The sequence below is a fragment of the Suncus etruscus genome, chromosome 1, assembly GCF_024139225.1.
Source record: "Suncus etruscus isolate mSunEtr1 chromosome 1, mSunEtr1.pri.cur, whole genome shotgun sequence".
NCBI classification, from domain to species: domain Eukaryota; kingdom Metazoa; phylum Chordata; class Mammalia; order Eulipotyphla; family Soricidae; genus Suncus; species Suncus etruscus.
This window is the reverse complement of record NC_064848.1, coordinates 76,633,260-76,646,585: the sequence shown is the minus strand read 5'-3', so window position 1 is coordinate 76,646,585 and position 13,326 is coordinate 76,633,260. Positions and strand designations below refer to the sequence as shown.

Sequence of the window (13,326 nt, the reverse complement as noted above, 5' to 3'; positions counted from 1 at the left end):
TTCAAATTTGCTTTTATGTAAATATATTTTTTAAATCAAAAGCACATTTTATTTCTACTGTTAGAACAAACACCTAATCCTAACAAGAGCAATAAAAATATTTCTACCATATGTTTTCAAATGTCACGTCATGAATTTGTTTTTATATGGTAGTTTTCTTTATTTAATTTTGCAACTTCAGTATCTGGGATGTCAAACCATGTTGCATAAATCAGTATTCACATCCTGTCAGAGAACTTTTTCCGACCCAGCATGTTCTTTACAGCAGTCTTTACATCCTTGTTCCTCAGACTGTAGATTATAGGATTGAGCATGGGGGTCATCACTCCGTAGAAGAGGGATATGAGAGCATCAGCGATGTCTTGGTCATCTGCTCCAATGGAGCTTTTTGACTTGGGCTTTGCATACATGAAGAAAATAGTTCCATAGAATATAATCACGACTGTTAAATGAGCTGAACAGGTGGAAAAGGCCTTACGCTTTCCTTCAGTGGAAGGAATCCTCAGAATAGTGGCAACAATAAAAATATAAGAGATGGAAATTATTAGTAGTGGAATAACCAAAAAAATCAAATTTGACCCTGTCATACTTATTATATTGATTTTAATATCACCACATGCCAGTTTTAGGATAGCAAGAATTTCACAGACAAAGTGGTTAATGACATTGTTAGCACAGAATGGTAATTGTATTGCAAGGAATGTCTGCACCATTGAGTCAAAAATACCAGCTACCCAGGACCCCACTGCCATGAGCACATAAACACCCTTGCTCATGATGACAGGGTATCTCAGTGGATAGCAGATGGCTACATAGCGGTCAAGCGCCATCATGCCTAGAAGTATACATTCTGTGGCTCCCATAGCAAAGGAGAGAAACATTTGTACCATGCATCCAGAGAAGGAAACTCTTTTTCTTACTGTCAGAAAATTGTCAAGAATTAATGGGACAGAAGAACTTGTGTAGCAAATGTCCAAGAAGGAAAGATTACAGAGGAAGAAATACATAGGGGTATGCAAATGAGGAACATTGATGATCACTGAGATAAGAACTCCATTTCCCAGTAGGATAATCAGGTACATCCACAAAACTAGCACAAATAGAACTGTCTGTAGGTTTGGATGGGCAGAAAGCCCAGTGAGGACAAATTCTGCCAACACAGAATCATTATTCCTTTCCATATTACATCTGCCCTTTCTCCAGAAGAACTCTATGAGTGACAGAACAGAAATTTATTATTAAGAAAGTGTCGGTGACAACTATCTCCTTTAATGCTAATATTTGTGTTAGTATTATATATTTGGATGCACAAATATTTTTCCAGTGTAACTTTTTTTTTTTTTTGGAGGCTATACCAGGTGACGCTCAGGGGTTACTCCTGGCTATGCACTATGAAATCGCTCCTGGCTTGGGAGACCATATGGGACACTGGGGGACTGAACCACGGTCTGTCCTGAGTGGGCCGCGTGCAAGGCAAAAGCCCTACTGCTGCGTCACCGCTCCGGCCCCAGTGTAAATTTTTTTAAACTGTGAATTAAATCAACTAGAGCAGGAATCTGGAATTGATTTTGTCAAACATAAGAGGGAGCATATTCTAGTATGATATTTGGATGACAAACTAATTTTTACCATCTATAAGTTTTGTATTTTAAGATTTCTGCCTCTTAATACTAACAATAAATTAGTGACTTACAGCATTGGGTGAAGTATAGAGCTGTGCTTTTTTTGGTAGAGATTCCTGAACCATTTTAATTTTAAATTTGAGAAAATATTTAGAAACCAGGACCTTGTTATTCAAATATACCTTTTCAGTTTGTCTTCAAATAAATTCTAGTATTTGAAAATATTGACACTCTTCTATCATACAGTTCAATTACATTTTTCTCTTTGAACTTGAGGCAATTTTTCCATTCCAGAATAATGTTTTCCTTTTTCTCTTATTTGCTTGTCATTGGAGGTGAATATTAATTGCCAATTTATGTACAATTACGGCTTTTGCAATCATTTGTGTTATCTGAAAGAATCAAAGATATAATTGGATCCTTAGTCCATTACTGTAGATAGTCATTTCCAGAACATATAAGAATTATAGATAAATCCAATGGTGTAAAGTAGGGTTTTTGGTAGCATAAATATTTATTATATATCTTATGTAGACTCAGAACACTGCAATCTGCACCTATTATAATGGAGTGTACTTCAATCTAATAAATACATATATCCTTGAATTTTTAGTAGAAATGATTTGCAAATATTTACAAAGACAAATTTAACATGAATAAGTGTAATGGTATATATTATAGACACCTAATTTATTTTTACTTTATAAAAGAACTTAGGCATAAGCAATAATAGTGATTTATTCAGACTATTTATTTAAATATATCACTAATATATAACTGATATGGAGGTGTTAAATAAAATTCATAGAGAAATAAAACAAGCACAACAGTGTTCTGGTTTAATTTACACTAATTTTTAAGAGAGGAAGAATTATTGTTCTATAGTACCTCATTCAACCTCCTTCAGTTCAGTTGAAGATAATCATCATGTTGGAGAGATGTCAGTACTTTGGAGGCAGGTGAAATACAATAACATATTATAAAAAGGCACAATTTTATCTCTAAAACATGTAACTTCATAAACCAATATATACCAATAAAACAGTGGATTTCAAACTCAGTTTTTAAAATCATTTTTTAAAAATTTATATTAGTACTATTTAATTAATTTATTTAATTAATTAATTAAAATTTATTTCTCACACCTATATTCATAGCAGCGTTATTTACAATAGCCAGACTCTGGAAATAGGCTAGATGCCCCTCAATAGATGAATGGTTAAAGAAACTATGGTACATATATACAGTGGAATATTATGCAGCCATCAGAAGAGATGAAGTCATGAAATTTTCCTATACATGGATGTATATGAAATCTATTATGCTGAGTGAAATAAGTCAGAGGGAGAGAGAGATGCAGAATAGTCTCACTCATCTATGGGTTTTGAGAAAAATGAAAAACATTTGTGTAATGATTCTCAGAGACAAAATAGAGGAGGACTTGAGGGTCCAGCTCCCAACATGAAGCTCACCACAGGAATCATTTAGTGTAGTCACAGAAATAATTACACTGAGAACTATCATAACAAAATATGACTGAATGAGGGAAATAGAAAGCCTGTCTAGAGTACAGGCGGTGTGGGGTGGGGAGGAAGGACACTTGGAATATTGGTCATGAAAATGTTTCTCTGGTGAAGCATTTATATATATATATATATATATATATATAAAATCAAAAAAGAAAATAAAATAAAGATAAGGCCTCCCAATTCTTACCACAGGCTGTGTTCTTTACACTGACTGTATAGAAAGAGGAGATACAGTAAATGCACCCCATATACACCTCAACACAGGCCCTTTGCCTGGTCTGTGTTGTGAATTGGGGGACAAAAAAGTAAAAAAAATAAAATAAATTGAAATTATATAAAATAATTTATTAGAAACACTAGTAATAGTAATTTACGTATTGAATAGAATACTATAAAATCAATATAAATACAGTTACACTTTTGATCATAATAATCTAAAGAATCAGAGATTATTGAATGAGTGGTAATTTCTATTTTCCTATACAGATGTAAGCACCTACAATGAATAATAATATGAGTTGACTGAATAAAATGCAAGATTATCATTTCAGAATATTCAAGAAATGCATTAAATGAAGATAGATTTGTAGCTTTTATAAAAGTGATCTGAAAGTAACAGAAGGTAATTACCAAATATTGGAAGAAAACTACATATCATAACATAAAACAAAGTACTATTCACTAATAATAGAGAAGGCTTATATTTTCTCAGCATATGGGACATATGTCAACTCTTACAAGTACCATTTAACATAGACTTATTAAATCCTGGTCAAAATAAGAAGACAAGAAAATGAATAAAATTAGTGACAAAAATACTAAAAAGTTGATGACCTGACCTGATGACAAAAATTCCCACAGTGGGAGAGAACTATTTCTCTAAGTTATCAAAAATGGATATCAATAATTATAATGGGTATACTATGTTTGATATATTACATCTGAAACAAATATAATCAATTTTGATAAAGCAAAATAATATTAAATATCTAGGTTCCTAAGAAAGCATTTATATATTTACAGAATGCATATTACATTATTAATAAGAATATTGTATTCTCTTGACTTATAATAACTTTTAATTCTAAAGCTTCTACTGTTAACAGACAACATGAAATTACCTTTATATCTCTGTAAAATAAATAAATTTTTTATGTTAGATTTGTTTTTGTAAATATTTGCAATTCATTTCTACTAAAATAACTGGTTATTTAGATGGGATAAAATAAATCCCACACATTCAATTAAATGCATTTTATGTTTTAGTTTTTTCAAAAAAAGTCACTTAATTTATATGAAATGATTTATTTATTTTACAGAGATAGAATGGTAATTTTATGTTTTCTGTTAACAATGCAAATTAGAAGTTATTTTATGTGACTTATAATTTATCATATTTTAAAAATAACAATAAATTCAAATAATTAGTATAAGTTACAAAACTACTAAATCAAGTTTTGTTCTGTAGTTACAAAACTACAAAATTTTCATTTTGGTCAGAATATGCATCACTATTTAGCATGCTGAGTTTTGTTGCTGGGTCTAAAGGAAAGCTTTTAATCTCAGATATTTAAGTTGTTTCAATAATTACTAAAAACCTCACCAATTTGCTAATGAAATAGTTTCTACATTTAAGAGCAATGATTAAGTGACAAAAACATGAAGACACTTAACCTAATTTTCAAGTTTTAAATTATTAATATTTAAGAAAAATTTCCTATACATAGAATATTTTTCAAAACTTTATTAATATTTACTGACTGCACCTTATTAAAAAGTACAAATGTTTTTTTTTTATTAGGCGCAAGATAATTTGAGGGGCTGTAGAGGTAGTACAACAGATGCATATTTCACACATGGTGAGTCAGATTTTGGTATCTGGCTGTAACACTGCAAATGGTCCCATGAAAGAAAAGAAGAAAGAAAGAAAGAGGAAGGAAGGAAGGAAGGAAGGAAGGAAGGAAGGAAGGAAGGAAGGAAAGGAAGGAAGGAAGGAAGGAAGGAAGGAAGGAAGGAGGAAGGAAGGAAAGGAAGGAAGGAAGGAAGAAGAAGGAAGAAGAAGGAAGGAAGAAGAAGAAGAAGGAAGAAAGAAAGAAAGAAAAGAAAGAAAGAAGAAAGAAAGAAAGAAAGAAAGAAAGAAAGAAAGAAAGAAAGAAAGAAAGAAAGAAAGAAAGAAAGAAAGAAAGAAAGAAAGAAAGAAAGAAAGAAAACGAAGGAAGGAGGGAGGGAAAGAAAAACAAAGGAAGGGAAGAGAGGGAGGCAGGAAGGAAGAAAAAAAAGGAAGAAGGAAGGAAGAAAAAAGAAAAAGTAAGGAAGGAAGGGAGAAAGTAAAAGTGGAAGAGAAAAGGGAAAAGGAAAGAAAAAACTTGAACAACGTACTATGAGAGTATGAGAAGCTGATGAAAACTGAAGAAAATTCCTCTGTTCTATTTACATAATTTAAACATCATTTCACTAAGTAAAAATGTAAACTCTATTACTGCAAAGTAATCAAATGTAGTTATGTTTTGGAAAATATATTTTACTCTTTATACATAATCAATCTACCATCTTTGTAATTGCCATTGTGGGAGACACATCCTAATAAAAGCAGGCAGTCATTTGTACAAAGTTATTCATATGAAAATAATTAAGGTTCACAATTATTTTCTTTTACTTATAAAATATTTCTTAATACTGCACATTATAAAAGTTAATTATAATAATACGATGTTTCAAAGACTTGGGAACTTGTGGCATAACATATGTTATATAGAACGATAGTTGCCATCTAGAATCTAGAGCTTCATTTTTTAACATATTTAAAGAATGCCAAGAAAGTGAGTTGAAAGACCATATATGCTTTTTGCATATATGCAAATGTTGATTCCATTTTAAGAGTCCCAGCCACCAGCAGGTAACATTAAAGAGGTACCACCCTAAATAACATTTTAAATAACAATCATAAATAAAAGTAAACATCCCTTTGGGTCATAATTGCAATTAAGAGTATGAGATCCAAAGTTACATTTTTTTTTCTTTTGGTTTTTGGGCCATGCCCAGTGACGCTCAAGGGTTACTCCTGGATATGCGCTCAGAAGTCGCTCCTGGCTTGGGGGACCATATGGGACCTGCGGTCCGTCCAAGGGTAGCACAGACAAGGTAGGCACCTTACCTCTAGCGCCACCGCCCGTCCCGGGGTAGACAAATTCAGAGTTATTCCACATTTCAGATTAGTTACTGAGATAAATTTCTAGATTATCTCTAAAGTTATGAAAAGTTTTATGAGAGAATCCAAGGCATAATACAGTGAATCACATTGTAAGCTAAATATAATATCTAAATGCCATTTTTATTCATTTGTTCAGCATATATGTATATATAACAATAGTCTAGTGTATACTAAGAAATATTAGTAAATTTGATAACAAGGAGATTGCAGTAAACAAGTAGATTTACTATAAATATTTATTTTCTCAAGGCCAAAGGATAATTCTTTCAACATTTTAGTTTCTTAAACAATTTAATGCTTTTATATAATTTCATAACAGTATAGATTATGAAAATATTACTAATTTTATGACTATAGGGACCTGTTTAAATTAAGTAAAATTTAAATTCCAAGCAAAATGACAGACACATTGAGAATAATTTTTATATTTATCTTAATTTTAATTTATTTTTAATTTTTATCCTAATTACTTGAAAATAAATCTACAGGCTCTATAATATCTCATTTTAGAGAATGTTTCAAATTTTTTTTTTTTTTGGTTTTTCGGGCCACACCCGTTAGATGCTCAGGGGTTACTCCTGGCTACGTGCTCAGAAATCACCCCTGGCTTGGGGGGACCATATGGGACGCCTGGGGATCGAACTTTGGTCCTTTCCTTGGCTAGCGCTTGCAAGGCATACACCTTACCTCTAGCGCCACCTCGCCAGCCCCATGTTTAAAATATTTTAAATATGACTGTCACAGCAACTGATTAAAATACTGAAATAGTTGCACTGCAGTTACACACAAAAGAGACAGAGTAATTTTTTAGCAAATTATAGGATCTATATCAATGTCCAAATTGCTTGCCCACTGAAGAAAATTAAAGGTAATAGACCTGAATTTTATTGTTTCTAAGAAAATAAGAGAGGAATCTGCTCTATCTGTGTAGGAGGGGACAGTGGTAGAGTAAATGGTTTTGAAGAAACATGTTACAAAAGATTATAGAATTTTTTTTGTTAGAGTACCTAGATTTGAAATTCAAAGATGTTTCTTCAGAAAGCCACAATTACTCTCTAAAGTTCCCAATATTAGTTGAAACTATAACGCAAAACTGTCATGAAAACCTAACAGAAAAAAAAATTCAGTTAAAGCATAATTTGAATAACAATATTCAAATAACCACGAATACTATGAATAAAATTATTGTATAATGTGAAAGATGTTTAACATTCATATATCTTGAAACAGTGTCTCTTCCTTGGTTTGAGTCCAGCCTACTTCCTTCATAATAACTTTGCAGGAATCATTCACTGTTTTGTTTAATTATTTGCTTGATAAAGTGTGGACATAATGCTGAGAGTTAGATAGAAATTAGGGGATACTGTAATTATTTTGTTCAAGGTTCAACTTACCAAAAGTTTAATTCTCAAGAACAATAGCTATATGAATCAAAATTATTCTGACTCTTATACTCAGATATTAATTAAAAGAAAAATAAATAAGACAACCCATACATACGTGGATGCTTCGTGGCTATATAATTGTTTCTGCACATTTTGAACCCCAGAAGCCTCCTACAAAAGACCAGCAATTAACACAAAAAGGCAATTTAAATGATTTTTGAAGCTGAGCAGGGAGGGGTTCAATATTTGTAAAATAGTTTGGTATGTAAACATGCAGGATAGAAACTTTTTAAAAACTCAAGGGAGAGTATGTTTAGATCCAATTAGATCATATAATTGGTAGATACTGAACTGATAATACAACTCATTTAGAAATATCAACAGTAGTATAATTTTTGAAGATTTTATGTCTCAAAATTGTCATATCTTGACTTTTTACTTTTTGGAAATTATCTAGAACTTCTCATGATTAATAATATAAATCATGAAACTTTAATACACTATTTTTAAAATATTGAATATAGTTTCCAGACTACTATAAGGTTAGATAATTCATACTTATTTTACAGATGTAGATTCTTTGACTCTGGAAGTTGAAATATTGCACGTAAGGTTCACCAACAAGTATATGAAATCCATCTTTTGTAACTCCAATTCCTGCAGTTTATTTGCAACACTCATTTGCCCCTAATCTCACCTGTAATTAACCTGAAATGAATGCTTTGAGTATTTCATCTCCACTTTGCAATGCATGCAGGCAAGTTTAATTAGAAGAATGTTAACATTTTATTACATCTAAAAAATTAAGCTGCATTTTCTCTCTAGATCTAAAAAGTTTTTCTGTATGTTTTACTTTTGATTTTGGGGTCTCAGCTGACTTTGCTTGGGACTTACTCCAAGGTCTGTGCTCAGGAATCACTTTTGGCTGTACTCCAGCAACCACATATTGAGCCAGGGATTGGCCATGTGTCAGGTAAATACTAAAATACCAAAATCTCTGTACTATCTCTCTGGTCTTGTTGTTGTTGTTTTTGTTGTTGTTGTTTTTAATAAATACCCTTTTGTGTGCTTTCTTGTCTCTAGTTAACTTGAATTTTGTTTTTTGCTCTTTTTGTTATCAATACCAAATTTCTTGTCATCAGAAGACTTGCATAAAACATATTCAATTTACAAGACTTCAATTTAAACTGATAATAGATAAACTGATAACAATTTAAACTGTTAGTAGAATTCATGTTTACAAAAAAAGTATTCATGTTTACATATTTTACTTGTGCCTACTTTAAAAGTTATTGTTATTATCTACAGAGAAACCCTGTATTTTTACCTGCTGATGCATAGAATTATATCTCTTTGAGTTCTTTGAAACTTATATATCTGGATGTTCATTTCTACTCTCCAGTTTGCAGATTTGGGGGGGGGGCATTATTAATTGGATGTTTTCCTTACCCCCAAAAAGTTATTGTTATTAAAATTTACCTGCTGTTTATGTTATGTATAGCTATTAACTTTTAAACTATAATTGAAACCTATGTCCCTTATTGCCATATTAGAAAATCCAGCAAAGAGTAATCTAGCAAATATTGCATATTTGCCATTACTATTCATAGTTTTACTACTGCTTAATTTTTATGGTATTAATAATGCACTCTTTATTTCTAGTAGTAGCATTTCTTGTAGTTCTGTTGAAGGACAGTTTTTCCAGGTTTAGAATTCCTTTTTTGCTTTGTTTTGTTTTGTTTTGTTTTGTTTTTTGGCCTACACCCAGTGACACTCAGGGGTTACACTTGGCTATGTGCTCAGAAATCAAACCTGGCTTGGGGGAATATATGGACAGCCGGGGATCGAACTGTGGTCCATTCTAGGCTAGTGCGCACAAGGCAGACGACTCAGGCCCTGTGCCACTGCTCCGGCCCCAGATTTAGAATTCTTGACTGAAAATGTTTTTCATTGCATTTTAATTTTTTTTTATTTTTTGTTGGTCTGAAAAGATTGTTAATAACTATGCTAATTCTTTGGTTTGTAATTTCTTTCTTTATCTCAATGCTCTAAAGGTCCCTGCTTTTTAGTTTTGTCAATTTGACTATAAAAATCAACATAGAATTATATCTCTTTGAGTTCTTTGAAGTTTATATATCTGGATGTTCATTTCTATCCCCCCAGTTTGCTAATTTGAGGAAAATTATTAATTTTAGTGTATTCTGTTTCTCTTCTTTTTATGAAATATCCATAATGCAAATATTGATTTCTTTTTTAAATATAAATTACTTTACGGAAAGGCCAAATTTCATATAGTTGACTTAGTTGGTTTGTTTCCAAGTAAGTGGGATTGAAATTAGTAAAGAGAGAGAGAGAGAATAAAGTAAGAAAAAAGTACTGTAGCCAAAAATATTATAAAAATTATTTTATTGTAATGAGGTCATTAAGTCATTGTCAGAAGGTTTAGTAAGCTCTTGTTGCTAATTATCAGTCTGTTTCTTCATTTGTTTCTGAAAAATACATATACATATTCAGATACAATATTATGAACAATTCAGATACATATTTGTGTCGAATTTTGTTCCTACTGGGATTATAGTAATAAAAATTGAACATAATTTTAAAATTGTAATTTTAAACACTATTATTGAGGCTTTTGTGAGGCATGTTGTCAGATGACAGGGCTTCCCAAAGTACAAGAAGGCAGGGGGAGTGTCCCTGCACTCACTCCAAGAAAAGTATTGATGATGTTAGCCCAAATACCAGCATACCATGAGTTTTGCTCAAATTGGTGCCCTACAGAGAGCTTTAGATGAATGGTGAAGCAAGTCTGTTTGGCAAAGTAGTAATTGTGGATGGTGGGTGAAGCAGGCATGGCTTCATCAGGGTGGGGACTTAGCCTGACCTCTCCTCCTGAAATTGCCAGCTTTCAGCTGGTGCACCTATAATATTTCATGGCTTGACTTACATCTCTTTCTAGAGCAGGGTGAATTTATGGAGTTGGCTGAATGAAGATAAGGTGACTGCATTTGTTTCCTTAACTGTATCTGGTGACTGAATTTGTCTCTTTTCTTGTGTCTGGTACTTGCCATGAGATTTCTTCAACGGCTATATTATTTTCTTTTTAATCCTTTGAATATTTTTTAAAATATACATGCATTCCATAAAGGTTGAACTAGACGGCATTCCCACCAGCAGTGGATAAGAGTTACTTTCTCTCCACATCCCCGCCAACACTGTTTATTCTCATTCTTTGTGATGTGTGCCATTCTCTGTGGTGTGAGGTGGTATCTCATCGTTGTTTTGATTTGCATCTCCCTGATGATTAGTGATGTGGAGCACTTTTTCATGTGTCTTTTGGCCATTTGTATTTCTTCTTTGTCAAAGTGTCTGTTCATTTCTTCTCCCCATTTTTTGATGGGATTAGATGTTTTTTTCTTGTAAAGTTCTGTCAGTGCCTTGTATATTTTGGAGATTAGCCCCTTATCTGATGGGTATTGGGTGAATAGTTTCTCCCACTCAGTGGGTGGCTCTTGTATCCTGGGCACTATTTCCTTTGAGGTGCAGAAGCTTCTCAGTTTAATATATTCCCATCTGTTAATCTCTGTTTTCACTTGCTTGGAGAGTGCAGTTTCCTCCTTGAAGATGCCTGTAGTGTCAATGTCCTGGAGTGTTTTGCCTATGTGTAGTTCAATATATCTTATGGTTTTGGGTCTGATATCGAAGTCTTTAATCCATTTGGATTTTACCTTCGTACATGATGTTAGCTGGGGGTCTAAATTCAATTTTTTGCAAGTGGCTATCCAGTTGTACCAACACCACTTGTTGAAGAGGCTTTCCCTGCTCCATTTAGGATTTCCTGCTTCTTTATCAAAAATTAGGTGATTGTATGTCTGGGGAACATTTTCTGAATATTCAAGCCTATTCCACTGATCTGAGGGCCTGTCCTTATTCCAATACCATGCTGTTTTGATAACTATTGCTTTGTAGTAAAGTTTAAAGTTGGGGAAAGTTATTCCTCCCATATTCTTTTTCCCAATGATTGCTTTAGCTATTCTAGGGTGTTTATTGTTCCAAAAGAATTTCAAAAGTGCCTGATCCACTTCTTTGAAGAATGTCATGGGTATCTTAAGAGGGATAGCATTAAATCTGTATAATGCCTTGGGGAGTATTGCCATACGAGCTCCCATACGATCCAGCTATACCACTCCTAGGTATATACCCTAGGAACATAAAAATACAATACAAAAACCCCTTCCTTACACCTATATTCATTGCAGCACTATTTACCATAGCAAGACTATGGAAACAACCAAGATGCCCTTCAACAGACGAATGGCTAAAGAAACTGTGGTACATATACACAATGGAATATTATGCAGCTGTCAGGAGAGATGAAGTCATGAAATTTTCCTATACATGGATGTACACGGAATCTATTATGCTGAGTGAAATAAGTCAGAGAGAGAGAGATAAAAACGCAGAATGGTCTCACTCATCTATGGGTTTTAAGAAAAATGAAAGACACCCTTGTAATAATAATTTTCAGACACAAAAGAGAAAAGAGCTGGAAGTTCCAGCTCACCTCAGGATGCTCACCACAAATAGTGATGAGTTTAGTTAGAGAAATAACTACATTTTTAACTGTCCTAATAATGAAAATGTATGAGGGAAATGGAGAGCTTGTTTAGAGTACAGGCGGGGGTCTGGTGGGGAGGAGAGAAACTTGGGACATTGGTGATGGGAATGTTGCACTGGTGATGGGGGATGTTCTTTACATGACTGAAAACCAAACACAATCATGTATATAATCAAGGTGTTTAAATTAAAAAAAATAAAAGTAAAAAAATATACATGCATTCATATTTTAAGTATACTATGTTGTTATTAAACACCTGCCACCAAAGTGAAACACAGTCTCTAGGGCAATTTTTATTTGTCATTAATGTCAAATGTCCTATCTGGTCACAGAATTGTTCATCTGCAAGACTAAATATACTGTAAAAACATTTTATGAATTCATAATTTCAACGATTATATATTCTACTCTAGGATTTGTTCTGTTTTATGCCTTATATTGCATGTTAGACCTCTAGTTTTACTTTTTATTTTATTGATTTATGTTATTTAAAGTTTCCATCTTGTTAAATACTTGCAATATCACCCCACCATCCCATCAACAGAGTATTAATAGCCCACCAGCTCTGTCCTATGATTCCTCTATAATTTCCTTTGTTGGCTTTTGTATGGAAAAACTTCTAGATTTGTTTCCTTATATTTAACATATTAGTGAGATCATCTGATTTTTGGTTTTTATCTCTTTCTTCTAAATCACTTGGCATAATTCTCTCCAGTTCTTCAGTTTACAGGAAGCTGCACTCTTACATTTCCATTTCTTCTCTTTCTCCTCCTCCACCTCATCGTCCTCCTTCTCCTCCTCCTTTTTCTTCTTCTTCGTTTGTTTTTGGGCCACACCTGGTGACGCTCAGGGGTTACTCCTGGCAATGTGCTCAGAAATTGCTCCTGGCTTGAGGGACCATATGGGAAGTCAGGAGAATTGAACCGTGGTCTGTCTTAGGCTAGTGCAGGCAAGGCAGTTG

General features: G+C 33.1%; 1 protein-coding gene and 1 non-coding gene across 2 annotated transcripts; one reads left to right on the top strand and one right to left on the bottom strand.

The window, feature by feature from the left end:
- Positions 1-218: 218 nt before the first annotated feature.
- On the bottom strand, positions 219-1,181 carry LOC126009835 (olfactory receptor 13C8). The gene has a single exon (XM_049774254.1). The coding sequence runs from the start codon at positions 1,179-1,181 to the stop codon at positions 219-221; it is 963 nt and encodes a 320-aa protein (XP_049630211.1).
- A 2,140-nt stretch (positions 1,182-3,321) lies between these two features.
- LOC126031318 (small nucleolar RNA SNORA51) lies at positions 3,322-3,454 on the top strand. Its single transcript, XR_007503276.1, has one exon. It is a non-coding gene; the product is annotated as a small nucleolar RNA SNORA51 (small nucleolar RNA).
- The last annotated feature ends 9,872 nt before the right edge of the window (positions 3,455-13,326 follow it).